This window comes from Protomyces lactucae-debilis (genome assembly GCF_002105105.1).
Source record: "Protomyces lactucae-debilis strain 12-1054 chromosome Unknown BCR37scaffold_20, whole genome shotgun sequence".
In the NCBI taxonomy this organism is placed as follows: Eukaryota; Fungi; Ascomycota; class Taphrinomycetes; order Taphrinales; family Protomycetaceae; genus Protomyces; species Protomyces lactucae-debilis.
This window is the reverse complement of record NW_024468012.1, coordinates 286866-313502: the sequence shown is the minus strand read 5'-3', so window position 1 is coordinate 313502 and position 26637 is coordinate 286866. Positions and strand designations below refer to the sequence as shown.

The 26637-nt window shown below is 51.7% G+C and overlaps 14 protein-coding genes across 14 annotated transcripts; 6 read left to right on the top strand and 8 right to left on the bottom strand.

Annotated features, from left to right (window-relative positions):
• Positions 1-2952: 2952 nt before the first annotated feature.
• BCR37DRAFT_395038 (uncharacterized protein) lies at positions 2953-3723 on the top strand (the record flags this gene model as incomplete). Its single annotated transcript, XM_040871562.1, has 3 exons — positions 2953-3207; positions 3249-3548; positions 3589-3723. 3 exons carry the CDS (start codon positions 2953-2955, stop codon positions 3721-3723), a joined length of 690 nt encoding a protein of 229 aa, XP_040723046.1.
• Positions 3724-4556: 833 nt separating this feature from the next.
• Positions 4557-5450, bottom strand: BCR37DRAFT_155665 (uncharacterized protein). Its single transcript, XM_040866137.1, has one exon. The coding sequence runs from the start codon at positions 5223-5225 to the stop codon at positions 4620-4622; it is 606 nt and encodes a 201-aa protein (XP_040723045.1). The 5' UTR covers positions 5226-5450; the 3' UTR covers positions 4557-4619.
• A 446-nt stretch (positions 5451-5896) lies between these two features.
• On the top strand, positions 5897-6667 carry BCR37DRAFT_339822 (GTP cyclohydrolase-2; the record flags this gene model as incomplete). Its single annotated transcript, XM_040867342.1, has 1 exon — positions 5897-6667. A coding segment is annotated over one exon (771 nt), but the record flags the coding sequence as incomplete, so codon positions are not given.
• A 155-nt stretch (positions 6668-6822) lies between these two features.
• BCR37DRAFT_341261 (GPI transamidase component PIG-T) lies at positions 6823-8172 on the top strand (the record flags this gene model as incomplete). Its single annotated transcript, XM_040867389.1, has 1 exon — positions 6823-8172. A coding segment is annotated over one exon (1350 nt), but the record flags the coding sequence as incomplete, so codon positions are not given.
• BCR37DRAFT_155650 (onanonoxo-7-onima-8-eninoihtemlysoneda) lies at positions 7793-10554 on the bottom strand. The gene has a single exon (XM_040866136.1). It carries the CDS (start codon positions 10421-10423, stop codon positions 8204-8206), a length of 2220 nt encoding a protein of 739 aa, XP_040723042.1. The 5' UTR covers positions 10424-10554; the 3' UTR covers positions 7793-8203.
• BCR37DRAFT_389225 (uncharacterized protein) lies at positions 10544-11059 on the bottom strand (the record flags this gene model as incomplete). The annotated part of the gene is made up of 1 exon (XM_040870712.1): positions 10544-11059. The coding sequence occupies one exon, from the start codon at positions 11057-11059 to the stop codon at positions 10544-10546; it is 516 nt and encodes a 171-aa protein (XP_040723041.1).
• Positions 11060-11212: 153 nt separating this feature from the next.
• Positions 11213-14708, bottom strand: BCR37DRAFT_155648 (mediator complex subunit MED14-domain-containing protein). Its single transcript, XM_040866135.1, has one exon. The coding sequence runs from the start codon at positions 14488-14490 to the stop codon at positions 11488-11490; it is 3003 nt and encodes a 1000-aa protein (XP_040723040.1). The 5' UTR covers positions 14491-14708; the 3' UTR covers positions 11213-11487.
• Positions 14709-14764: 56 nt separating this feature from the next.
• Positions 14765-15719, top strand: BCR37DRAFT_155536 (uncharacterized protein). The gene is made up of 4 exons (XM_040866134.1): positions 14765-14895; positions 14953-15038; positions 15091-15511; positions 15565-15719. The coding sequence occupies exons 2-4, from the start codon at positions 15023-15025 to the stop codon at positions 15611-15613; spliced, it is 486 nt and encodes a 161-aa protein (XP_040723039.1). The 5' UTR covers positions 14765-14895; positions 14953-15022; the 3' UTR covers positions 15614-15719.
• Positions 15720-15908: 189 nt separating this feature from the next.
• Positions 15909-17243, top strand: BCR37DRAFT_337981 (major facilitator superfamily domain-containing protein; the record flags this gene model as incomplete). Its single annotated transcript, XM_040867287.1, has 1 exon — positions 15909-17243. A coding segment is annotated over one exon (1335 nt), but the record flags the coding sequence as incomplete, so codon positions are not given.
• Positions 17244-17468: 225 nt separating this feature from the next.
• BCR37DRAFT_415315 (Dopey, N-terminal-domain-containing protein) lies at positions 17469-21667 on the bottom strand (the record flags this gene model as incomplete). Its single annotated transcript, XM_040872277.1, has 2 exons — positions 17552-21667; positions 17469-17478 (listed from the first exon to the last, which is right to left on the bottom strand). Exons 1-2 carry the CDS (start codon positions 21547-21549, stop codon positions 17469-17471), a joined length of 4008 nt encoding a protein of 1335 aa, XP_040723037.1. The 5' UTR covers positions 21550-21667.
• A 30-nt stretch (positions 21668-21697) lies between these two features.
• On the top strand, positions 21698-22617 carry BCR37DRAFT_382932 (nucleophile aminohydrolase). Its single transcript, XM_040869977.1, has one exon. The coding sequence runs from the start codon at positions 21782-21784 to the stop codon at positions 22586-22588; it is 807 nt and encodes a 268-aa protein (XP_040723036.1). The 5' UTR covers positions 21698-21781; the 3' UTR covers positions 22589-22617.
• A 132-nt stretch (positions 22618-22749) lies between these two features.
• On the bottom strand, positions 22750-23752 carry BCR37DRAFT_395028 (WLM domain-containing protein; the record flags this gene model as incomplete). Its single annotated transcript, XM_040871561.1, has 2 exons — positions 22750-22770; positions 22853-23752. 2 exons carry the CDS (start codon positions 23750-23752, stop codon positions 22750-22752), a joined length of 921 nt encoding a protein of 306 aa, XP_040723035.1.
• A 103-nt stretch (positions 23753-23855) lies between these two features.
• BCR37DRAFT_155503 (uncharacterized protein) lies at positions 23856-25711 on the bottom strand. The gene has a single exon (XM_040866132.1). It carries the CDS (start codon positions 25471-25473, stop codon positions 23959-23961), a length of 1515 nt encoding a protein of 504 aa, XP_040723034.1. The 5' UTR covers positions 25474-25711; the 3' UTR covers positions 23856-23958.
• Positions 25711-26635, bottom strand: BCR37DRAFT_155508 (ADP-ribosylation factor family protein). Its single transcript, XM_040866133.1, has one exon. The coding sequence runs from the start codon at positions 26495-26497 to the stop codon at positions 25949-25951; it is 549 nt and encodes a 182-aa protein (XP_040723033.1). The 5' UTR covers positions 26498-26635; the 3' UTR covers positions 25711-25948.
• Positions 26636-26637: the final 2 nt, after the last annotated feature.

The window sequence follows — 26637 nt, the reverse complement described above, 5'->3', positions numbered from 1 at the left end:
ACCCTAACCCTAACCCTAACCCTAACCCTAACCCTAACCCTAACCCTAACCCTAACCCTAACCCTAACCCTAACCCTAACCCTTGTCTCTCGGCAGTACTATTGGCCGTCAATGCGGGCTTACATCCACGATTACGTCGCAACTTGCGATACGTGTGCTCGCGCCAAGGTCTCGCGCCACAAGCCTTATGGCCTGCTCCAGCCTCTGCCTGTTCCAGAGACTCCATGGTCCTCTATCTCGCTAGACTTCATCGTCAAGCTTCCACCCTCGGACTCTTTCGATTCTATTCTTGTTGTCGTCGATCGCCTCACCAAAATGGCTCACTTCATTCCCTACCGTGAGGCCACAGACGCAGCAGGCTTCGCAGCATTGTTCATGGACAGAATCTTCACTCACCATGGCATGCCACTCGATATTGTCTCCGATCGTGGCTCTGTCTTCGTCTCCTCGTTCTGGAAAGCGTTCCTTGGTCACTTCGACCCTGCTGTCAAAGCACATCTGTCTACTGCCTATCACCCTCAAACAGATGGTCAGACAGAGCGAACAAATTCCACTCTCGAACAATACCTTCGGTGCTTCACCAACGCCGATCAAGACAATTGGGTCAAGCTCTTGCCAAGAGCCGAATTTGCCTACAACAACTCGGTTCATGCGTCCATCAAGACAACACCCTTCTTTGCCAATTATTCTTACCATCCTCGGTCTGGTCTACGCTTCGATGCCACTACCGATTCTCGCAATGCTACTAGCTACGACATGTCTCAACGTCTCAAGCTTGTTCAACAAGAACTCAAGGATCATCTCAAAGACGCTCAAGCTGCTCAAAAGGCCTTCGCTGATCGTCATCGCCTTGAAGCTCCTCCCTTCGAGCTCGGCCAGAAAGTCTGGCTCAACGCCAAGAACGTCCAAGCATTGCAGAAACAAGGCAAATTCTCACACAAGAATCTCGGTCCTTTTCCCATTACCGACACAATCCACGACCGAGCCTTCCAACTCCGTCTTCCTGCCTCGATGCGAATACACAATGTGTTCCACCCTAGCCTCTTGTCTCCTCATCAATCACCAGAGTCCCTCGGCAAGGCCTACCTTGAGCGACCTCAAGAAGCTCCCGAGCCTATCGTCGTCGGCAACAGCCTGGAATGGACCTACGATGAGATCATGGCTATCCAACCACGCGGTAGCGGCTTCCAATACAAAATCCACTACGAAGGCTTCCCACACGATGAGGACGAGTGGATCCCTGCTCGAGAGGCCTACCAGAATGCTCCGATTCTTGTTCACGACTTCCATCTCCGCAACCCCGATGCTGCTGTCCCATCCTACGTCAAGCTACCCACTCGACCAAGTGCGCTTCGAGACGCAGCGCCTGGAGGAGGAAGTTCTGTAACGAACACGCAGCCTTAAACCTCGCATCCGACTTTCCCGCACCACATGCTCTAGCAACTCATCGCGGCTCTTCTACCTTCCGCCCTTCAACGACGCTTATCATCTCAGCACGTTGCCTATCGTCCCGCGCCTAGCTTCCTCGCTTCCGGCAACGCTCTGTCACGTTGTCCTTACTCGCTCTCTTACTCGTCGACGACGTCTACCACGTCGTCCCTTGTTCTGTCTCTTCCTTATCCTGCAGCTCGGACATCTCCACTGGGCTCATGCAATCTCGCTTCCCCTCTTCTTTCACTGTTCTCCTGCTGAGAGTCGGCTCCCGTGGGCTCCATCCCCATCATCGCCATCCGCTCTCATGCTGGTACCTGGTAGACATAAGTAGGCAGCCTTCCGCTGTCTTGTTCCTTAGTTTACAATTTCTATTCTTGTCCCCTACATCTCGCCCAAGTCCTGTCTTCAGCACAAGCATTCGTCCTGTCCTGTTCGCCCTTCGTCACAATCTCGGATGAAGATGATGAGGACGCGCAACCCTTCCAGGTGAGGAGGGATCCTGCAGGCTGGGTTGCTGCAGTCGATGATGCTGGGTCGGTCGAGGCACCGCAAGGCTGGACGGAGTATGCCTGGTCTATGCTCGGCCTTTTGTAGTAATAACACAACTTGTACTTTTACAGCGCATCGAGTGCTTCTTTGTGAATCGGCTAGCATAAGACGCACCAGGACTGCTGAACGAGTGCACAAGATGATGAAGCGACGATCTGCTGTTGAATCAGAAGTTGTAGTTTGGCATTTTGCCATGCAGCTGTGGCGGCAGCGACACATACGCCAAGACTGATTGTCCTCGATGTCTCTTGCCTAGTCGGTCTTTCTTGTTAGCTCCCGATGGTGTCCTTGGCTGCGACTGTAGGACCTTACCCAGAGACATTGTAGCCATTTCTTGATACGCACACACGCTTCAAATCTGTGCAAGTCTATGGTCCGACTGCGACGCTTTTCCTGGAAGTAGAATGCTCGAGCAGCTTGCCATCATGACCGACGAGCTCCTGGTCACTGTTTCCCACAGAGAAGGACATTTTGACAGTAGTGTTAAGCGAGTAGTGCACACAGGCCGTCGCGCAGTCGCATAGGCTCAAACATGCAAACACGTGCAAGTCGATGGTATACAAGCACAGAGATGACAGAGTATTCACAGTATCCAACTACATCTATCGTCAAGTAGAACAAGCTCTTGCGCGCATCAAAGCTCAGAAGCTCATATCGGTGCTCATAGACGTCTTTGTATTGACACACACATGCTTACAACGCGCTCGTCAGAATTTGCTTCGTCTACTGTGCTTCTCATCTGTGATGTTGAGCTCTCCTCAAGAGTGCAACATCGTCGCCTTGACTATTTGCCAAACTGCCATCTCATACGACCAAGGCCGGCCAGCAAGCACTAATTTGCGATGCACGACTCCTGAACAAATACCCGCGGTGCATAAGTAGGCGCCAGCTGCAGAAAACACCCGCTCGTATCATCTGACGTGGTCATTGACTTACTGACTACTGTTCACGCTTCCTCCAGACTACAACATGCAGCTTTTGTGGCCCATTGGGGCTTCGTTATTCGCTATCGCCTCCGCATCTCCCACTCAATCTTCGACAACTGCTGTCAAAGGAAGCGCAGCCGGAAGCTGTTTGACCCAGACATTCACGCAATTCGAATGTGACGGCACTTTAGTCGAGCATCGCGACATGCTTTCGTACCTGCGGTCTGATGCAGATCCTGCTGATCCCATTGAGGATGCCTCGGTCATGAATAATGACCCATGTTGTTCTTGGAAGCGTGTAAGTTGTATACTAGTCTCTGACGGACTGCTGACCAACAGGGCCCGGTCTACATTGGTGCTGGGATAAACCGTGATGTTGGCTACTTCATCTTCACAAGAGCCAAGAATTCCAAGGACGTCTGTGCAGTCACCGCTCTTGCCAACGAGGAGACCGTGTGTGCGGCAGTCGAGCCATCCAATCTGAGCGCCCAAAAACCTGGGCGACACGTCTACTTCCAGTGTTTTAGCCACAAGTTCTCTCGGAAGCACATCATCGCTCAGATCAAAGCTCCTTCACAAAAAGTCAAGAAGATCGGTACAGCAATCATCGAGGCCGATCCGTCCTGCGTTTATGCCCACGTAAGTATTCTACTCAGATGAACCATTGCTGACTTGGTAGGGGCCGATGGCAATCAACGCGGATGATAAGGGTAAAAGCTACTACATCTACACTCGCGACGAAACGTCCACAGAGCCTTGTGCCGTCCAGGAGGTCAATGCCGGGGTTTGCAGCAGACATGATGTCAAGGCCTAGAGTCCTACTTGGCATTCAGAATGTTTGGTTAGGCATACCGATCACATCTTGACGAACTTTGCAGCGTACTCTTCAAATATCGTCGTAGATCTCATTATTTTAGTTTGTGATTGGTCAATACATGATCGAGCCTCGGTGTCGCAGCCAAGAAGATGAAGCACATCAAGGACAATACGAGTAAAGACTTCTAAGCTTGGGGTCCTCAAATGTTGAAGTCTTGACCGCGTCTTCAATTTGGTGAAGACATGTGGATTGACCATGCAATTGATGTGAGCCTGACCGGTGTACTGCACTTGGAGCCTGCGTGGTCTGTTCATGAGATTTAGCCTTAGCAACGTCTTTCATAGCAGACCGCTTTCTAATCATCTTGTCAGATCAACATGAGATCACAAGAGAAGATTCATGGTCCAGATGATGTTGCATGTAGTCGGATAAAGTCGGCGACACGCGCGGTGGGCGACCCCTGAAATCACGATGGACGCAAGATATAAAGGCTGTGGGCAGTCCATTGAATTGAGCTCTTGAACCAAAGCCTGATGAGTCATACGATTCCATGAAGCTTGAATTGATCGCAACGCCTCTTTTGGTCAGTGCTGCAAGTTCTGCATCCGTCACGCCAGATACTGGATGTTTGAGGGTAGGCACGAACAGCTCATTTCCCTGTCCAACTACTAGCACGTCAGCAGGCTCACTTGTCTCCAAGCTGAAAGGTCTTTCAACTGGCGTGCTCGCTGAGTCAAGCTTCTTTTCCAGTCGTCGTGTAAGATGACTGACATCTTGTTCTTTGAGGGAACTACGTGGTCATGGTACAATTTGATTGGCACTCATCTCATCAGGCTAGACCGGATGGTTCCACTACAGCAAAGTGTTCATCATCATTATCATCAAAGCATCATTCACAGAAACACACGCTTGACCGTAACCTTCTGGCAGTCCTTGTTGTCCGGCTTGCCTTTGCCGAGCTTCCAGACCAAGGATGTGTAGCTGTAGCCACCGTTTTGGTTGGCATCCAGTGCGCAAATGAAGAAGCGACTGAGGGGTGTGGTGGTACCGTTGCTGCCAAACTGACCAATAACAAGAGTGTCATTCTTGAAGTAGAACTGCGAGCCTTGCGACAGGCCAAACTTGAGGATGGCGGTGTCCGAGGTGGGCGAGTAGGAGAAGGCAAGTGGCTGGGAGACGTTGAAGCCTGAGCCATACAAAGTCCACGCGACAAGACCAGATTTGCCGAGCGTTGGATCAGTGTAGCCATCGTCTGTGGTATTGAAGACAAAAGTATTCGATGTAGTCAGTGTCCTGTTTTTGCTGCCGACATTGAGGTTCTCGATGCCTGCACCAGAGTGTGCTGCATACAGAAGACTGCTGTCGAGCGTCTGGTTGGCAGATGAGAGGACGAGTGCAAACGGCTGCGAGGAAGAGGTGGTGGGCGCGGATGAGACTAGCGCAGCAGAGATGCCTGTGCATGCGAGCAGGACACCAAGGAGAAGAGAAGGATTCGTCATATGTGCGGAGAAGTAAGTGAAGAGAACAGAACCAAGAAGTGATGGAGAATCAAGATGAAAAGGAGAGTAGAGGAGGGTCGCTTTATACTTGGTCAGCAGCAGCAGCAGCAGCAGTACTCGTGGTGCTATATTTGAAAGCTAGCAGTATTAAAGCCGGGTCGTCTCTGGTCGGTGGCCCACTGCGGCCCTGCAAGATCAGACGAGCGGATAGGCAAGCACGAAGCTAGAAGTGCCGATCAGCATGTGGCATGACGGCGTAGGGTGTCGAGCAAGCCAATAGCAGGGAGTAGCAGGAAGGACCAGCTGGTGCAAGTTGTCGCTGGGCAATTTTCAGAATTTGTGCCCCGAGATCAGCAACGACCAAATTGACCAAATTGACCAGATATCGAGCAGAGGGGAGCGAGGCCTATCCATAGAGAGAGCCAGGCAGCAGCAAGAGAAATAGGGCCATGAACATATCTCTGCCCTCCAAGGCAGACAAGGCAGCATACCGCTTTCCAGACCTCGTCACACCAGCACGCACACCAGATAGGCGCACAGGCGACACCGACACCGGCTTTCCCCTAGCGACAAACGGAGGCCTCGCTCTCACTGAACCGCCGGCCGATGCAGCAGTCGCAGCGAGTGCAGCAAAAGTAGATGAAGCCTCGGCGCAGCTCCAACGCGCCCTCAAACCGCTCCCGAAGGTGGTCTGCAATGTGAGAGGCAGGATACCCATGGTTGCAGGCTACGAGGCCTTCCTACATGGTTATGCGAATGATCAAGACAGCAAGGAGCATCTCGCGATTGTATTCGGCGATCACATACACAGCAAGTCGCTCTTCAAAGCGCGGCCCAATGAGACAGAGATGGACAGATTGGCGCGCGGTGCTTTTGAGGGTCAACTATGGCCGGGACGGACAACATCTAGGCTCACGGATGAACAACGAGCCCAACTGCCTGAGAAGATACCGCCGAGAGATCCGCCGCTTGCGAGAATTCACTCAGAGTGTTACACTGGCGAGACAATCGGGTCTGCGCGCTGCGATTGTGGCGACCAGCTCAACGATGCCGCTTCCTTGATTGCAGCGAGCGGTAATGGCGTCATTGTCTACCTACGCCAAGAGGGACGCGGCATTGGCTTGTTTGAAAAGATGAAGGCCTACAACTTGCAAGATCTCGGCAACGATACTATGGAAGCGAATCTCATGTTACATCATCCTGCAGATGCAAGAGACTATGGCATTGCCACGAGTATCTTGCTGGATCTGGGCTGCACAGAGTTGGATCTTCTGACCAACAATCCCCTCAAAATCACTGCTGTTGAAGGTCCAAATAAAGAGGTCAAGGTACGGCGGCGGATAGAAATGCAGCCACGTACCTGGCAAGGGAAGGAAGGTGTACATGGCGAAGAGTTTGACAAGTACATCAGTACAAAGCGGGACAAGATGGGCCACTTGCTGCCGACCGGCCCGAGCATCGATGGTGCTCCCCAAATTGATGTGCGCAAACTCATTCACGGCGACAAAGTACAACAGTCGACATAGACCACCACTTATATAAAAAGCTTAAGCGCCTTATGCTACTGCCGCTACTGCCGCTGCTGCTCTGTGGCCTGGCAGTAGAAGCGTATACTGAATCTCTGCATGTCCGCTCGCTGCCAGAAGACTATATACTCTTCAGCTTCCACTTTCGAAGCATTTCTCAGCTGCCACGAGCGCTACTTCATATCGCACAAGATGCAGAGGCATCGAAATTGGCTCTGCACATGACCCGCGGCCGATGGCAGCAGCAGTGGGGTCCCTTGCCGGATGAAGGGCATCATATTGGCAGCACGGGCATGGAGGTGATTGCCACGCTGCAGGATGAGCAGCAATGGAAACCGCTTGTTAATGCGCTCAGTGGTCTTTTCTGTGCATCTCTCAATTATATGGACGAGACGCGCTCGACAAGGCCAAAGCTAGCCTTTCAAGATCCTGCAGGCATCGTCATGCATGGTCTACTACCCAGCGAGACTGTCTGCACAGAGAATCTGACGCCCTTTCTCAAGCTACTTCCATGCAAGAACAAGGCAGGCATTGCATCTCTCCTCTCAAGTAGACTCTTCAATACAGACTTTTCCAGTCTTTTTGTTGAAATGCAAGACGGCATACTAGAGCAACGTATCGAACTTGTCATTGATCGTCAGCGTATCATCAACAACAAAGGCCAGCTGGAAGTGCCTGGCAGTCTACCGGAGTATCTACTCAGCTGCATTGACAAGCCATACAACAGCGACGTCACTTGTTTCCCTGCCGACTCGCGCGAGTCGCAGCCCTGGACTCTGTCGCAGCTCTTTGGCAAATCCATTGCAGGAACGTGTCCCGTTGCAACAGAAACTGAGCTTTTGGTTGACGGCGTGCCTCATACATTTTCTGACGGGTCTTATGATTTCAATCACCACAAGCAAGTCGACGCAGCTCTCCCTCCAATCCTTGCAAAGCGCAGCCTGACTTCACAAGGGTCGTCACTGCACGGGAAAATCACGCTGCTACTCAACAATACTGGCTCAAAGCCCGTGGATGTCCTCTACTACTCAATGTTGCCATGGTTCTTACGGCCCTATCTCCACACCTTGATAAGTAGCAACGACAGCATCAGCCAGACATCCTTCACCAGCGCCATCGACCGACAGAGACCAGCACGTCTAGAAATAATGCTGCATGCACTGCCTGGTCTCACGAGCGTCAGCTTCAACATCGAACGGACCGTCCTGCGCTATGCCGAGTACCCACCTGACGCCAACCGTGGATTCGATATTCCAGGTGCCTATCTCCGCACAGGCACCTATGAGCTGCGCACAACACCAGCATTGCTGTCACTTCCAACACCAGACTTTTCAATGCCATATAATGTCATCATTTTGACCTGCACCGTCATTGCTCTGTGTTTTGGCAGCGTCTTCAACCTCGTCTCGCGCAGAATTGTCTTGGCGAGCGATGTACCAAAGACTTCGTTACTCAGCACTCTGAAGCAGAAATTTCGTCGATAGCCGATAGAATACTTCCTTCAACACGCCTGGCCGTTTCTTCTGTTGTGATTTGTGAAGCCATAAAGTAGACAACGTTACCGAGGGGTCGTGCGAGCACGCCATCAGCACGCAAAGCATCAAGGAAGCCTGTTGCTTGCAATGATGTGTAACCACCTTCTGCCTTAAGTGTGAGCGCAAGCACGCTGCCAAGGCAGACCATGCCTTCAACACGAGCGTGGTGCGACATTTTGACCACAAACTCATCAGACCAAATGCTTGTAAGGTCACCCTTATGCAGTTCTTTGAGCAAATCAAGGGACTTGAGTGCCACACTGGTACCGACGGGATGAGCCGTGTAGGAATGACCATGTAGCAAGGCATCCTGCTTGCCGCCTTGATTGAAGACTTCGAAAATTTCTTTTGTAGCGAGCGTCACGGCGAGAGGGACAAGGCCACCTGTCAGCAGCTTGGCATTGACTGATATATCTGGCAAAAAGCCAAGCTTGTCAAAGGTGCGCGGCAGGCCTAGTCGATAAAGACCTGTGAAAACTTCATCTGTAATCACGGGTAGTCCCTCCCAGTCCCCAGCTTGTGCAGGCGGTGCGAGATTCTTTGCTGATCGAACGAGCTTGACGAGCAAGTGTTGAAAGAGCGGATCGACGAAAATCATGCCACCCGCGCCCATCAAGATAGGCTCAAAGAGGAGTGCTCCGAAACGCTGTCCGCGCCTGACGGCAGCATCAATCTCGCGATTAATCCACGCCGTATACTTTTCTGCTAGTGGTGAGTTGATGCGTCCAAGGTCAAACACCTCGTCAAGGGACGTTGCCTCAATAGAACCCGTCTCGGCACATGTCAAGACATACTTGCCTTGTTTGAGATGCCATTGGGGTGGATCAAAGAATAGACCTCGAGTTCGGTACCAGTCGACTTGTTCGTTGTAAACATTAGGTTCTGCCGCATCCATTGCTCCAATTGTATCTCCATGGTAGGCACCCACCAAACCAATCACACCCAAGTTGAGTTCTTCTGGTGACAACTTGGCCAGGACTGGGTCTTGCGCATATCGAATGCGTGAAGCCTTTAACGCCATTTTGAGTGCTACTTCAATGGCTGTTGCACCATTGTCGGAGTAGTAGACGCGTGATGCCCAGCCTTTGCCGACCGTCTCAAGCAGCTTTTCTGCAAGAGCTAGTGCAGGTTCGTTGACAGCAGACGGGAGAATGACATGTCCATATCGGCCTGCTGCATAGGCCGCTGTCAAGGCAAGCTCGCTGTTGGCATGACCAAGGCCTTGAGTCCACCAACTGGCCGATGCATCAAAGACCGGTCCAATCTGCTGACTTTGTGCCTTGTACACCGCAAACTCATCTTGAAGGGCAGAATCAATGACTGTTACTTTGGCTTCTTCAACAAGTTTGTGCTGCGTGAATGGATACCAAAGGACATCAAGTGCTTTACGCGGCATCTCTTCGAGTCGGGCTAGCCGCTGTGTGTGCTCAGCCTGTAGATGTTCCTTAATGTACTTGACTGGCGCAGAAACAGCAAGCAAGTCATAGTAAACGGCCATGTGCTCGCAATCGGCACGAATATCATCAAGCCGGGCTGGAGGCGGTGGTACCTGGACAATGGGCACATCGAGCTTGCCTGCGAGATATTCCAGATTGCCCCAGTCTTGCTTGAAGCCAAGGATAGCGGTCACATCGAACCCGTTGAGCCTGAGAGACTCGTAGGCCGACATGGTCGTGGAGATGCCACCGAGCTTCGTGTCTGCAATGAGCAGGACCGGCAGCCGCAGTGGCCGGAGCAGCTGGAGCTGTGAATTGCCCTCTGGCGACGGCGAATGAACGCCTCCTGCCGTCTCAATCAAAGTGATGCCCTCGCTGGGTTCAGCCAACAAGCTAGTGAGCTTCTGGATGATGGTGGCATCGCTCGGCACATCGTCACCATGCTCCCTCGCAGCCAGATGCGGACTACAGGGCCTATCAAATTGGTAAAAGAAGTGCCCGTCGACATTCGTGAACCGCTTGATGTGAGCATAGTCTGCTTCATCTAAGGGTCCTGTCGAGACTGGCTTGATATAGCGGACTTTGGGTGCAAGTGCCCGGACCAGCAGCGTTGAGAAGATGGTCTTGCCGACTTCAGTATTAGCTCCAAAGAGTGTGTAGGCTGGCTGCCGTAGAGACACGGGCAAGCTACCAGGCCGCATCTATAGACACGAAGCAGACAAGAGGAGCAATAGACAGCAAGTGGAGTAGTCGGTGGATCACACGTTGACGTTTACTAAATTTGTATACACGAGCTACTCAATGAACTCAATCTTTGTACTCTACTTCTCGCGGCCTCCAACAGCAGGGTATGCTGGCTGTGGGTATGTAGGTGGAGCAGTGCCCGGTGCATTGTAGTAGCTGTTGGCGGCTCCTCCAGTTTGCTGCTGCTGCTGGCTGGCAAGATGCTGCTGGTACTCGTAATCATGCGGCCCTCCTTGCATTGGCTGCTGCTGCTGCATCGGCTGTTGCGCATACCCAGTGGTACCGCTGTTGTAGTTCTGCGGCTGGGTAGCCTGCGTGGTGCCAGACTGCTGAGGGTGCTGGAAGCCAGGTGTTGCCCAGGCTGTATATTTGTAGGGACGCATACCGCCGCGAGTGCGGCGTCTGTTGCAGCAGCAGATGAAGACCCAGCAGAGTACGGCTAAGCCTACCAAGACGCCAACTAGGATCCATCGACCATAAGAGTACCAGGCGCTGTTGCCGTAGTAGCGTGTGTTGCCGTAGCCGTATGGGTAGTACTGTCGCTTGGCGAGCTCTTCGCTTGCGCTGTGCAGGGATGCGGTGATGAGGCCCATGCTGTGATCGTGTGTATGGTGTAGTCTGGATGTGCGCTGTGGCCTGCTTTTATATACCCTTCCTACAAACTTGGCTGGCTTGGCCTGTTCCACGATGTCCACATGCGCTCTCTCTGCGCCTGATCTGAGGCTTCTGAGCCTGAATCTGAGCCTGCATTTGAGCTTAATTTGGAGGGCGAGCGACGATGACGACGGCGGAGCAGCGAGGCGCAGACGTCATGACAGCGATGACCAAAAGGCGACACGAGGCCGCAGCATGAGTCTTGCGTAGAAAATCAGCGGAGCAGAAGGAGAAGGAAGCATGTGAGCTGGAGCAGGGTATCAGCATTGTCGCATCCCGTCAAGACTCTACGGCCTCCTCCTAACTGCCTTTTCTATGTAAACATAGATCGCACGAAAAAGGCAGTCATAAAAGATCTCCTAATCAGCTACAACTCAATCACTTCGCGGCCATTGGTCACGCCAGGCTTCTTCGAGGCAGTAGTAGACGCCTTGCTCACTCTTCTTGCAGCTGGACCCTTCTTTCTGGGACTTTCTTGTGGTATCCCAAAAACAGCAGCATTGCGCTCCGGTATCTGCATGATCCCATCGTGTATGCGCATCAGTGTGCTCGAGAGACTTGCATCCCCTTGAGCATCAGCTGGTATCTGCAAACCAAACACATTCGTCGCATGTGAAGCCAGTGTCATTGCCTTGAAGCCGACTTTGTGTGCAACAGAGCAAAAGCGCACGCTGGCTTCAACACCAAGTGAGGCAAGATCGAGCAGCAACCACTCTGCCGCTCCTTCGAGGGATGTGCCTGAGGTGGACATTAGAGACTCTGACGGTTGAGGGCGCAACTGTATCTCCAGGCCAGCTTGCCGAGTCGGGTAATAGATTCGATACAAGGAAAGTGAGCGTGTCACGATATAGCACGATGGCGATAAAAAGGTCTGTTGCTCCAGCAAAGTGAAGGCCTCAAGAGCAGGCAGTGTTGCAAGCAAGGTCTCGCCCAAGACAAGGATGGATGCGTACCGCGTATACAGTGCTTGTAATAGCGGCAACACGCGTTCATGGGGATTCAACAAGCCTGGCATCGCCGTCGACAATGCAAGTGTATCCTCCCCGATATTGAGCTGGTAAGAGCCATAGCTGAGCACAAGGCTAGCCAAAGAGGAGGCTTGTATATCCAGGCGACCAGATAGACGAGAAATGCTTTCAATGCGGCAGATGCGATCCTCAACTTGTCGCCAGACGTCCAGTACTTCACTCACAGCAGCCGCAATGCCATCTCTGACAGTGACACGCCGTGTTATGTTGAGCTGTCCATTGGATTCCAAGGCTCCCAGGTCGAGTTGAGTAGCTAGAAGCTTCTGTGCTTGCAAACTCAACTCGCACTCTTCGCCCACGCGTGTCAATGTCCATGTTGCATCTCCAGACCAAATACGACGACCTGGCGGCATATCCTTTGCCGCAACACGCAGCGCCGGAACCCGAATGGTCCGCCAGGGGCTCTTTCCTGCCACAAAGCGATATTGACAACCGCGTTCTGTCAAAGCGCGAGATAATTGGAGCAGCAAGATGCGCGCGGTAGAGAAACGCCATATCCGTTGCCAATCGAACGAGACTTCCGCTTTGACTGGTTCAAGCGCTTCTGTCCATTGAATGTACCACCCACGCTCCTCGTCGACCTGGCATTCTGCCAAGTATAACTGAACAGAGACATCAGGACCTACACGGGCGAACGTGGCCACCACAAACCAGGCGCTCCGCTCAACTGACGTTTCCTGCCAGCCCTCTTGCGCTCTTGTCAAAAAGAGACAATCTTTGGCTTGTGCACCAGAAAAGGCACGCTGGAAGTCGTCACGTTCAAAGGCCACTTGTGTAAAGCGAAAGAGTGTCCAGCAAGCAAGAGTTGCTGCTTGTTCGAGCTCGTGACGCGCGACTGCGAGTTGATATTGCCGAACGAATGCTGCTTGCTCGCCGACATTGCTTGAGCCATTGATCTGGCGTCGGAGCGTCGCAATTTGAGTATTTTGAATGCGTATCGGGCCAGGTTCGCCGAGTCTGTAAACAACGAATTGACCATTGGAAGCATCCACTGATATGCACAGCTGATTCGTGTCAGAAAGACGTACAACGAGCTCCGCATCGTTCAGTGTGCATCTCAAACGCAGTGCATCTTTGAGCGCAGTGAGGTTTTGTGTTTGGTGCATGGCAAGAACGCTCTCCAATAGACTCGATGCATCCAGACCATCAAGGGTGAAGAGCAGCGGTCTATCTTCGCCGCTGTCGTCTCGTCTATAGGCGACGAGCGCGTCCGTATTGTAGTCAAGACTATGCCGCTGACTTTTTAGCAATCTAGCCTTGGCAGGAACACTGACGGCAGCAATCGAAACTGTAAAAGAGTTACGTGCGTGCCCTTCTGAAGCACGTTGGTCTAGCCAGTAACCTACCACCATTTTGCGCTCTGCTGAAGCGTACTTGACGTCCACCAGCTTCCTTTGCCGCGGATCCAAAGCGGAAAACTGGTTGAAGAGCCGCTCAAGCTTGTATAGTACGAGCAGAGAATGCAAGCGATTGTAAAGAGAGACAAGCTGCGGTCGGCCTTCTGCTTGTGCTTGCGACATCAGTGCGTTCGACATGGCCTCAATTTCCAGCTTAACAGTATCCGGCGTTTCACTCGCAAAGCTGAAGTCGATCAAGAACCATGTCAAGGCCGGCAACTCAACGTCTTCAGAGGCAAAAGACAAGTCTGCTGTAAAGGCGTCTGGTATGTGGAACCGAGCACGTCCTGAGGATATTGTAAAGTGACGCATAGGCCAGGGAAGCGTCTCGTATAGCTGGAGACGTAAACTGATGAGGGCATTCATAGCTTGCATCGTGCGCAGCACTTGCCGCGGCTTGATCGGTGGAAGAACACGATACTGTCTCGCCAATTCACTCTGTCGAAGCCGAGGAAACGAACCAGTTTTCAAGACATCCACAGCCCCAAGCAGGTCTGGATTACGCAGCTTTGCGTGCTCCATAGACCGCAAGACATCCCACCGCAGTGACCCGTACAAATTGTCGAAGCAATTTCGTTGACCTTGAAGCCACGCTTTGACATCAATAGCACGGTGAACATCGTCTGCATTCTTGGCCCAGTCAACAAGCACAAGTACCTTGACAAACTCAGTCTTGAATGCCGAACAGTAGTCAATGATGCGTCGTTTGCGCTTTTGATCGGACAAATCTGCCGTGACGTCTCGGAGCTGCCGCAGCTCGAGCATTGCTGTCCTTACGAGAGCTGAGACGACATGCGACAGCGGTATGAAGCGCTCATTTATATGTGGTATCGCTGGCGGGTCTGGTAATTTGGCTATTTTGTGCGTAGGTGCTTCTGTAGTCGATGAAGCAGCATCCGGATGATGATTAGCCAAAGGCGACACGTCCATCTTATCCTCCGACATGCGTGTGGCCGCAGCGGTCTGTCGTTTGCCGTGTGTATCACCGCGGTTGTCGCATGAACGTCTGTTCTCGAGGCTGTGGGCGTGATACAGGCGTTCTTTCTTGCCCACTTGGCTTGAGCAACCAATGCGATGCTAGCCTGCTCTCCTGGACGTGCGGCCTCCGCTGCAATCCCGCTGTAGAAGATGTCTAGCTCTGGTGTAGCTGTGTGTGATGGTCGTCGCCGCACGTGAGAAAAGGCGACGACCAAAAGCAAAAGAAGGAAATGAAGTGCCATCTACATGTACACCTCGTTCTATGCTTTGATGATCATGTAATTTGCCCGCAAGCTACAACGAGCCTCTTAGATGCTCCTTGTCATATCTACGCTCGAAATTGCAGTCCTGCCTAGCAGGGCTGTACGCTTTGTATGTTTCTACAGTGCATACATGCACGATGATAGCTGAGACATATGTTTGAGCTAGGCATCGCCAATAACGCGGGCATCTTTTCAACTTCATTGCCAAATCTGCAATCTTCTACCTACAAATACAGATGTCATCTCTGCTAGGTAAATGATTCAACAGCATAATGTGGTCCCACTTGTGCTATTCTGTCTACAGTTTACTTGACTTCACCCCTAGACTATGATGCGAAAGCATTGCGACGTGAGTATACATATGAGAAGCAGATCCAAATCGACGGCATTGTACTGTCACAGCTTGCGACTGGTGTTCAAGTTGGCTATGGTCAGAGTCGGCCGACCCCTGAATCGAGATGGCAATTATCGCCGACGCCAATCAAGTTGACAAGTAGCGATAAGCTGCTTACACGTCTCGTTGTAGGATGTTGCTCAGGTTTGCCCCTTCTTGTCCAGTCGAGACTCGTGAGGGAGCGCTTGCCGGTGTTTGACAGTGTCGTCAGGGTTGAAAAGCCTTGTTTGCTCATCAGCATCAAGCGATTGCTGCCCCTGAAAACCGCCGAGACCTTCGTCGCATCTTTACAAGGCCTTCGGTTTCTCCAACAACTAATCGAAGTATGTGAATGGTGAGGCGCTAAGACATCCTGTCAAAGTCAAGGTGAATGAGTGCTGATACAGCTGATGTATATGTTGAGCTTGATGAAGCATATTTGCAAAGTCCCTGAAGCGCTATGGGCAAGCTCTGTCTACATCCAGCCTTGCTGGAGTCTGCCTGATGGACTTATTCGCACAAGCACAAGTCGAGAATATGTATCTCGCGTCCCATCTGAGCTCTTCCCTTGGCAACTAGTCTTACTGCGACATCGCAGCAGACCGACAAGGTCGGGAACACATCAGCCAAGAACAGGACTATGCTGACCTAGAATAATCACGACTATGCTAGATAGTCCGGCCTCCTCAGACACATCGCCTGGGTCAGTGGCTGTTCCAGAGAAGCCAGTGCTCGTCCAGTTCGACAAGGATGATCCACGCAATCCGCAAAACTTTAGCAGCGGCAAGAAATGGTTGCTCACGCTGATTCTGCTCAGTGGATCTTCTTGTGTTGCTTGTGATTCGAGCATATACACCTCTACGTATGCTCAGATCATACCGGAATTTGGAACAAATCAGAACGTCGCAACATTGGGTCTGACGCTCTTCATTTTCGGGCTCGGCATAGGGCCACTATTCCTTGCACCCCTCAGCGAGTTTTACGGACGCCGGCCCATCTATCTCATCTCCTTTGGCCTCTTCTTTGTCTGGCAGATCCCCTGCGCCTTTGCACAGAATATCGAAACGATGCTGATTGTGCGCTTTCTCGCTGGCTTGTCCTCTAGTCCGGGCCTCTCGATTGCTGGTGGCAGCGTTTCCGACTGCTTCGAGGGTCGGGCACTTGCCTTCCCGATGGCATTGTATTCAGCCTCGCCCTTTCTAGGGCCTGTCATTGGACCTTTGGTTGGGGGTTACATCAACCAGTACACGCATTGGCGGTGGACTTTCTACGTAATGATGGTCTGGACTTTCTTGCTTTGGCTTGGTATCATCTTTTTTGTTCCAGAGACATTTGCGCCTGCTCTTCTCGTCAAGATTGCTCGTGAACGGCGTGCTGCTGGCGAGAATGTTCAAGCTCCGTTAGAAGTCTCTGACAAGACCATTCCTCAAACCATTCTCACGAATCTGAAACGTCCCTTCATTCTCTTGATCGAGCCCATAGTCCTGTTACTCAACACATGGACAAGCGTGCTTTTGGCCATCCTGTATCTTTTCTTCGGAGCATTCCCAATCGTATTTCGCGAGGAACACAACTTCACCCAAGCACAGATTGGCCTAAGTTTTCTTGGGATCCTGGTTGGTATTGGTTTGGGAGTGCTCACAATTCCAACATACTGGACCAACCAACAGAGTAAACTCTTTGCAAAGCATGGCAACAAGCCAGAGATCATGCTCCTGCCAGCCATGCTCGGCTCAATTCTTGGTCCGTTGGGTTTATTACTCTTTGCTTTCACTCTTCGCAGCAACTACCATTGGAGTGCACCCATTATTTCCACGATCCCATTCGGCATGGCAGTCATTTTGGTATTTAGCAGCGTCTTTGCTTTCCTTGTTCGCGCTTACACACCGTGGGCGGCCTCAGCACTTGCATCCAATAGTGTGGAACGATCCCTGCTTGCAGGCATTTTCCCGCTCTTCGGCAGACAACTCTATGAAAACCTTGGAAACATGTGGGCTAGCGCCCTCCTCGCCTTCATTGTGCTAGCAATGCTGCCTTTACCATTCTTATTTTACGTCAAGGGTGAAAAAATTCGGGCAAAATCGCATGTCAGCAAATTGGTCTATGCTACTTGAAACAAGCGCCTCCATATCCCAATATCCAGATCCCGCTGATCTACTCGATATACGCGCTCGAAATGGTTGATAGAGACACTCCGGAGGAACTCACCAGCAGCCATCCACTCGCCGACCCACACTTGTGGACCCTGGTAGCTGTGTCCCAGTTGACTTGCTAGCCGTTCCACCAGCGCAGTCTTCTTTGACGCTGTGCTAAAGACGGCTTCATGTGTGTCGCATACAAAGAGCCATTCATATCTATCGTCAGCTGACTCTTCGGTAGGAGATGCGCATACATTTGAAAATCTTCACGACGTGAAGCAAGCAGCACATCCAACGCTTCGCATGCGCTTCGGAGTAAAGTCTCTTCAGCATTGTTCAACAGCTGCTCGAACGCCCGTTTCAGGATGTTGACCATCAGAGGCCAGGTGCTTCTCAGGTGTTCACTTGATATGCGAAGTACAAGCGTCTGCATAAGCAACAAACTCTCACTCAAAAACTTGCTGGACAACTCTTCGAGACGCTCATGCAACAGACTGATTTTTGCCAGCAATGCATCGACAGGCAATGTCATGACCACAAAGACAAGTCTCTGATTCTGCGCAATTTTGAATATCCGCTCACTTTCTTGAGAAGCAAACAAGTGCGCTGGCGCAGACGGATTGGGTTTCTGTAGGTACTCATTAACCTTGTCCTTGTCTAGCGTGAACCATGGATGTAGAACCCCTGACCAGCGACGTCCTTGTCCCCAGGAGGTTGTGAAAAAGCTCGAATCTGCGAAGTAGTCTTGCACGTCGCGGCGCCATACTTTTTGGACGCCATCAAGTTGGGAGATGGGTTCGAGCAAGCTCAACGTTGCAGCTGTAGGTTGCTTCACCTTAAGCTGCGGCTGAATAAGCTGCGTCATGATGGCGCCCACAGCACCAGACACCTTGTCGAGGTCAAGAAAGACAGATGGCAGTCGAGGTATAAGTGAAGCAAGTAAGTCGTACAATTCAGGGGAAGGCTTAGTGAGGGCATGTGTCAGCACTTTCATAGTCGAATCGTTGACATCCTTGCGCGTCTTTTTGCCGACGCCTGCTAGTTTGCTGGAGATTTCACAGCAGAGGAGCACGACGTCGTGTTCCACGCTTGTCGGACCCGCAGAAGCAAGATGGCGGAGCAAAGCAATCAACTCAGACTCAGCCTGAGCAACCACATCTGCTGACTTTGTTTCGATAACCTGGAGCAGGAACTGCACGACTCCTTCGGGCACCTGTGCACGAAGCATCTTGCTGAGCATTACGAGTAAGTGATCTGACGCTGACGCGTTGAGCTGTATACACAAGTCTTTGGCAGCCGACTTGCCCTCGCCATGTAAGTTTACAAGCTCAAGGACAACACCTGCTGGATTGCGTTTGAAAAGATTATCAAGGACGTCGTAAGCCTGCTGTTGCAAGACAGTGATGGAGTGGTGACTCGTCGCGTTTGTAGTTTCTGAAGAGGCCCATGCCCACACATGCACAGCTAGGTGAATGATTTGCTTGGATGGCGCCGATGGGATGTTCATTTGGCCTTCTTCTGCAGATGTCGCCGAAAGCAGATTGGTGAGGAAACCTGCAGGGCGGTCGGTACTGATCCGCTCTGCGTGATCTTCTTCTGAGATTCGAAGTCGGCCAAGCGTGTTGAGAAGGAGAGAAATATTGCCTTGCATTGCCAGACCACTTGTGGACTGACTCATGAGCATGGAATCCATGTCTGCCAGACTCTGATACACCAGGTCACAAAGGCAAAGAACAATTGAGTTAGGCGCTGGCCTTAGTTTGAGAACATAATCGACCCAGTCTCGCAGAACAGGCCTCCTCGCTGCCTCTTTCAGACCGTATTGGATCCAGTGCGTTTGCAATTGTTGCAAGTCTGTGTGATGCGCGGACATTGACTCGAGAAGGACTTGTTGAAGCGCCTCGTGACCATCATGAACGGCAATGATCAATCGATCGACCAGAAATCGTTCAGTCTCATCCTTGCTGCCGGAACACTTTCCGAGGATCACCAGCGCAGGCGCAGCAATTGACACCAGTAGCTCAGCATCTGTGCCTTGACAAGCCAGTGCGCTCATGGCAGTATTTTTGCACAAGTCCTCAATGCCATCATCAAGACGGACGACCTGCGCCAGACTAGCCAACAGTTTGAGGTGATACGTGAATGAAGGAATGTCAGTACTCATTTGCCACACAAAAATGTCGTTGTTGAGAATGGACACCGTGTCGCTTCTGGTCGGCGCAAACTGCTCGAGTCTTTGAAGGAGGACATCCAGCATAGCTGTGGTGGTTGTTCCTCGCATCCAACGCTTGACTGTACCTTGAACACTCAGACTTCCAAAGGCAAGGGCATCAATGACCAGTAGGATAGAATCTGGTAGAATGCTTTGCGCAAGGGCCTCTGGTAGAAAAGCCCATAATGAAGCGAATAACCGCAATGAAGCAGTGCTAGCCAAGTCAGAGGCTACATGCGATGCAACCACATGTTGCAGCTCCCCAGTCGGAACGACCGTTGACAAGAGACCAAGCAGCGAAACACCTGTCAATTCCACGAGTGGATCAAGAATGCATGCGAGCAGGTGAGCAACGAGTTGTTGTGCGAGGCTGATATTCACCGGCGTTTTTGAGGCGACAAGCAAGTGAGTGATGCCACCGACGTGTTCAATATGTAACATGGAGGAGGCCGCAATTTTGTTGCATAACGTTAACAGCAATGTAGAGCTGATGGAAGTGAGATCTGAAAGATTTAGGAGCAGCTCATAAAGTAAATGCATGACCTTGGCATCCTGAGTAGCCTCGAGCTGGGAAAAGCATTGACTTGCCCAATCATTAGCAAAATTCGCATCAGAGTTGGACGATGGATTAGAAGAAGTGCTTTCGGTGCAGCAGCCTAGCGCACTTGTCGTGAGCTTAGTAGAGACATCGCAAGCTAGACGCAATTCTGGCTCTGATCCAGTTTTCAAAAGACCGAGCATCAAGCGGGGCAAGTGCTGGGCAAGCATATCCTCCTCTTTGAAGTCGAAAGTTTGCAACGTGAATGATAAGAGGCCGAGTTGTTTCGTTGTAACAAGCAGCCAAAGATATTGAAAGATGACGCTAGAAGGGATGGCGTCAAACAGAGCTCTCGCGCTGTTGCGCAGCTCAACCAATGTGCCCTCTTGCTCGGCACGGAAACAAGCATCCAAAAGACTTTCAAGCATGTCTTGTAGAAGCAATGCCGCAAGTTCTTGCTTGTCAATCAGAGAAAGCATGACTCGACATGTTCTGGCAGGAGTAATCTGCATATCGCGCTTGAGTGCCTCTAAGAGATGAGGACCACTGTGCTTCAACTGATCAGCGCCGCGATCACCATCTTCATCAGCTGGACCTAGTAGCCAAGCCCACAATCTCTTGTTCAGGCTCAGATCTTTTCGAAGGACAATCTGTGATGCGGCACTCATGAGTAGCTGAAGTTGTTTGCCTGGGATACGATCAAGCCATGTAGCAGAGAGCGGAAGATGCGCAACGAGCAACTCCAGAAAGCCTCGTTGATTGAGAGCGTCGACGTCTGTCAGACCAGCTGAGAAGGCTCTTACGAGGATGCCAGGATCTGGGCCAATGCAAACAACAGGATCCGACATTGCTTCAGGCATCATATTGAGCAGATAATAGAGTGCTCCACCGCGTTGATTTGAGGAGGCGAGGATACAGGCGAGCCAAACGCTAGTCCACCAGAGAGTGTCGTCCTCCACAGCAAGTCTGAGTTCTTCCATGAGCCTCAAAACAGCCGAGAAGGCCTCGTCATGTTCGTCCTCTAGACCAGGCAGGATACTCAGAATGATGTCTCGTGTGACTGGCCGAAGCGTATGCCGCAATGGAACAATGAATGTAGAGAATAAGATGATGAGGGTCGACTTGAGAGAGACACTGGCAAAGCTAAGCACGGGCAAGAGACCCGGAAGCCAAACGTATAAGTCGTTTGCAAGCGAGTCTGCACCAGCAAGTGCGAAAATGTGTGCATAAATCTCCAAGGCCTTCTGGTGGACACCATTGGGAAGGGGAGGCACAAGACAAAGAGCGAGTGAGTTGGCAACTGCGTCCTTGCTTGGAATCTCAGAGATGGTAGGGTAGCTTTGCAAGACACGCAGCAGCTTTGTCAAGAAGGAGATGTTGTCTGGCCAGGACTCAATGGCCTGGAAGGTGCCAAGGACACGGTCGACTGCCTGCTTGTACCTCTTTGCATCTGGATGCGACCCAGATGCGGCCCTCAGCTCTGGTGTTGCTGCTCTGCTCATGGCATTGTAGCTAGTATGTCCGTTGAAGTCTAGAGCCTTCTATCAGCTGAATTCACGAGCAGCAGCAGGAGTAACAGCAACTTGAGTCTTGTCCAGGCCAATTTGAGGTGTTGTCGCCTTTGAACGCTCGAGGATTCGGCGAACATGACGCGTCCCTACTACTCAACACCCAGGGAAAAGCAGCAGGAAGAGGCCCACGGCAAGGGACAGAGTATAGCATAGCAGGCACATCATGGGCTTCGACTTTGGCAACCACATCCGCAATGCGCATCTCCAAGCAGCAGGTCTGCCAGCTCCAAAGGCGACCAGCACAGGAACCACCATTGTCGGCCTCCTCTTTAAGGATGGTGTCGTGCTAGGCGCAGACACGCGTGCAACAGCAGGTCCCATCGTCGCTGACAAGAACTGCGAAAAGATCCACCACATTGCACCCAACATCTGGTGCGGCGGCGCAGGTACAGCGGCAGACACCGAGTTTGTCACCGGCATGATTTCTTCGCAGTTGGAATTGCATGCTATGTCGATGAATAGGCAGCCGCGTGTAGTGACGGCCATGACACTGCTCAAGCAGCATCTCTTCAAGTACCAGGGACACGTTGGCGCGTACCTCATTGTCGGCGGCGTCGACCCAACCGGTGCGCATCTTATGTCTATCCACGCACACGGATCAACAGATAAGCTGCCGTACACCTGTCTTGGATCAGGCTCGCTCGCTGCAATGGCAGTATTTGAGACGCGCTGGAAGAAGGACATGGAGCGCGAGGAAGCTGTGGCCCTTGTTGCAGACGCCATCAAATCAGGTATCTTCAACGATCTCGGCTCAGGCTCGAACGTCGACGTTGCAGTCATTACAAAGGAAGGTACAGAGGTCTTTAGAGGATATGAGAAGCCAAATGAGCGAGGTGTGAGGGAGGAACGCTACCTCTACAAGCGCGGTACAACGCGTGTATTGGGTAAAGAGCAGCTCACCAAGTTTGTGACTATCGAGACGCTCCCGGTCGAAAGTGCGCCGGCAGAGGCCATGGAAGTAGATGCGTAGTAAATTCAACATCCATGAACCCTATGATGGCCGTTTGCTGCTACAGAATCCGCACTGTGTCCTGGATATTGGGTTGCGGTAGTCCAGCTGAGCACAATCTGTTGACTGGCATGGCCAAGCATCCAGATTCGTATCGCGCAAGGTTCCGCATCCCTCGCACGTCACTGAGCTTGCGTCATTTTCTAGTGTGCAGATAGCACATGAGGTCGTAGCCTTTGGATCAGAGGTGCCAGCAGTCTCTGTAGTCGACAGTCTGCAGGAGACCCTATTGCCAAGCAAGTCTGCCATCTCCTTCTCCAGTAGATCCTTATTCTCCGAGTCTTCATCGTCCATGGTGTACGCAGACACCTCTGTGACTTCCTCGTCACTGCTCTCGTCCTCTTCCTTGCCTTCATTCTTGACGTGATCGTCAACAGACTTGCTCACCTGCTGGGAAAACCTCATCTCAGCAGCACTGGCTCTCAGCTCCTTACCTCGCTTCGAGTTGACGACACGCGGAGTGGCTTTGCTCTTGCCACCATCGAGCATGTTGCGCAAGTCTGTATCGCCACCCAACTTGGCACCGCCTTCACCAAACTGCTTTCCTCGCTTTCGCTTGCCTGTCGTTGTCTTCCTTCGATAGACTCTTCGTTTTCTGGATCCTCCGCAGATAGTACGAGGGAGGTCTTCGCCTTGTCCGATACCACCTAGGCCTTGAAGCTCTCCTGAGCCGAGGACATTTCCTTGGCCCCAGAAACCTTCGCCGGTGTATCCTTTAGCGCGAAGTCTAGCACTATCAGCTTGATACTTGTTCAGTTGCTGCCAGAACGGCCGCGCGTGATGCATATTCGTCACATGCGAAAGCTCATGTAGCATGACGCTCACAACGAAACTCTCGGGCATCCATTGACCAGACTTTGTACGTAGAACCAGTCCAATGCATTCACCAGCGTTATAGTTGATGCCCGCATACTCGGGATTGAACTCATGCTCTTCCAGGGACGTAACTTGTAGGCCATTCGCCTTCATGATAGGATAGACAAACGCAGCAACGCGATTAAGCAAGTCGAGAGCTTTTTTCTGGTCTGCAGGAGACGCGGTCTGTCGTTGCTTGATGAAGGCAATTAGCTTATTTGGGTGACGCCCATGATCATTAAAGCGTTCAACGCGCAGTGGCAGCGGCATGCTGATAGTCAGCGCATGGAACAGATGTGTCTTGAGATCTGTCTTGATGTCGAGCTGCTGGATGATGGCGACGCGTTCAGATGAAAAAGTCAAAAATCGACTTCAAGGTCACTTTCAGCTGGCAAATGTCAAACGAGTAGAAATACGCTACGAGCAGAGAGACCGACATCTTCTCCATGATCAGGCTTCTCCTTTGCCTTGCCTTATCAAAATGCTGAAGAGTCATCAGGCAGGAAAGGAGTAGGTGTGGGCAAAGCAGGTGAGTCAATTGAGGAGGCGCCAAAGTCAGCAAGGAGTTTTGGATCCTTCTTGAGATCAGGCACAGGCGACAACGAGGGCGTTTCCGATGCCTTTGGTGGCACAACATCATTATCCATCTCAACGGATTCGTCCTCATCCTCACAGATGCAGTCATCTTCTTCCTCTGGCTTCACATCCGTCTGCAGAGTCCTTGTAGGCTTGAGCGGCTTTTCCTCTGGTGTTGGTGTAATGGACGGCTGAGGAGATTTGATTGGAACATCCTCTGTATAAGTGTGCGTTGTTTCTGTAACCACTTCCTTCTCTCCCTTCGCACCAGATTCAGTCGAGGTGGATGACCCGGCAGCTCCACCTTGTGAATCTGTCTTTGGACTGACGAGGCGACATTCATACACTTGACCAGTCGTGTCTGCAGGCGGTTGAGTAAACATGGCGGGGACTTTGAAGGTACCTTCTGTCTTGTACTCACACTTATCAGGCTTATCCTCCACATGGACATACATCATTTCAGGTGCAGCTGGACAAGGTTCTGGTGTGACGGGTGGTTGAGCAGGGAATGAATGAGCAAGCGAGACGGGCGAGCTTGGCTTGTCTGTTGGTAGGTACTTGTCAACAGGCGGATTGGCCGGTGGAGCGGGAGGGCCATATTTGGCAGGGTCACCCAATCCAGGCTTAGGTTGTGGTTCAACTGGCATGAGTCCTGGGTCTTGCTTCGGTTGTGGTTCAATTGGCGTGAGTCCCGGATCTTGCTTTGGCACTGGAATTGGCATGATTGGCAATTGCGACGCTGGCAAGGGCGTCTGCTTGGTTGTGTCGTACGTTGATGTTGCAGTTCCAGGCAATGTCACGTTCTTGTCCTTATTCTGGTCCTTCCTAAAGCTAACGTGATGCAATGGAACAGGCTTGAGTCCAAGTTGTGCTGGTGGGAGGGGAGTGCCACTCGGCATAACAAAAGTCGTTGTGGCGCTACCGCTGTCCTTTTCCACTTTTTTGTCCTTCTTGTCCTTCTTGTCTTTCTTGTCCTTGTCCTTCTTGTCTTTCTTGTGCTCATCCTTCTTTGGCTCGCTGTGAGGCGTCGGCATAGGCGTTGGCACGGCAGAAGGCTGGACAGCGACACCAATCTTGAACTTGGGCAAAGCCAAAGGTGTCGGGTCAGAAGATTGGTCAAGAAGCTTAGTAGGAGGAGGAATCGAAGGACCAGCTGTCATATTGTGCTGCATGTCCTTTGGAAGCTTTGACTTTGTGCTGCTCTTGTCCAGGGGCAGGGTATTGGCCTCCAGTGGGTCACGGACAACACCAGGCTTGGACTTGAACGAATTTCCAAGTCCGACGGTTCCAGTAAGACTTGACGTGTGTTGAGGAGAGGCAGGCAAAGTGTCTTTGTTGGCGTGGGTAGGTGGTGATGGCACAACTGCGCCGTGAACAGCAAGAAGGCCAACAAAGGCCAGACGTAACTGTAGCATAGTGTTCAACAATAAGAGCAAAGGAAGAAGAGGCCAGGGCGGCAGATGCTGGCAATTATAGCATCTTGCGCTTCTTGTTGACTTTGTCGAGCCATATTGCAAGTTTGCCAATATCCATGAATAGCACAAAGCTTTAGGTTTGGGTGTTTGGTGCTTGTCGAGGTCATGTTGGCCAACAACAAGCAATGGAAGGGAGAGCTGAGCTGGCGCTCAAGGAGAGTGATGAAGTTGATGAAGCATGGAGGTCGATCACAGCATATGAGGCAATCGGCACCATAACAGGGGAAGGGTGGTAATGGTCCTGGATAAGGAATTGGTCGTCGCCCGCATCGTCAAGTAACGGCCAAAGCAACAAGCTGCACAAAACAACAGAGAAAGATGAGACGGGGCATCGTAGGCAAAGTCATTTCCAAAGTAATAGCAAAAAAGCAAACATGCGAGCCAGATTTAGCTGGATGGAGGAGTTCCGCCATGGCTACTTGCCCCGTCTCATGAGCCATTCGACGACACAGTCGAGGTTCTTGCCCTCTTTGACAGAGATGGAGTAGCAGCTCACCTCGCGCCCTTCGACCTTGCTGAGTCCTAGCTTCTCAATGACCTCGTCGACAGTCAGGTGTCCCGGGAGATCATTCTTGTTGGCCAGCACAAGCAATGGAATCCCCTTGAGTGTGTCCTTCCGCACCAGCCCATGGAGCTCTGTTCCTGCTGTTGCCAGCTTACTCGCATCGGCTGAATCGACCACAAACACGATGGCTGTGACGTTGCGGCAGTAGCGCTCCCACATACTCCGAAACCGCGGCTGTCCTCCCAAATCCCAGCACTTCATCGTCACTCTGCCCTTTGTCACTTTGCGCATATTGAAGCCTACTGTCGGGATGGTATCTTCAGTGAAAACGCCGCCTGCAAGGACATGTAGCAGGGTCGATTTGCCGGAGTTTTGCAGGCCGACGAGGGTGACTTCCATCTCTGTTGCCCAAAGAAGGGAGAGAAGGTAATTCCAGAAGGCCTTGAAGGGGTTCCACATGGCGCGCGCTTCTTCTCTATGCTGCTGCTTGCCTGGGATTGGGTGTTGGGTCTGATGTGGTGGGAGGCGAAGTGGTGGTCTGAGTTGTGTTTGACGCTGAAACAAATAGAAAAGAGTTAAAGTATTCAGGTATATATGTA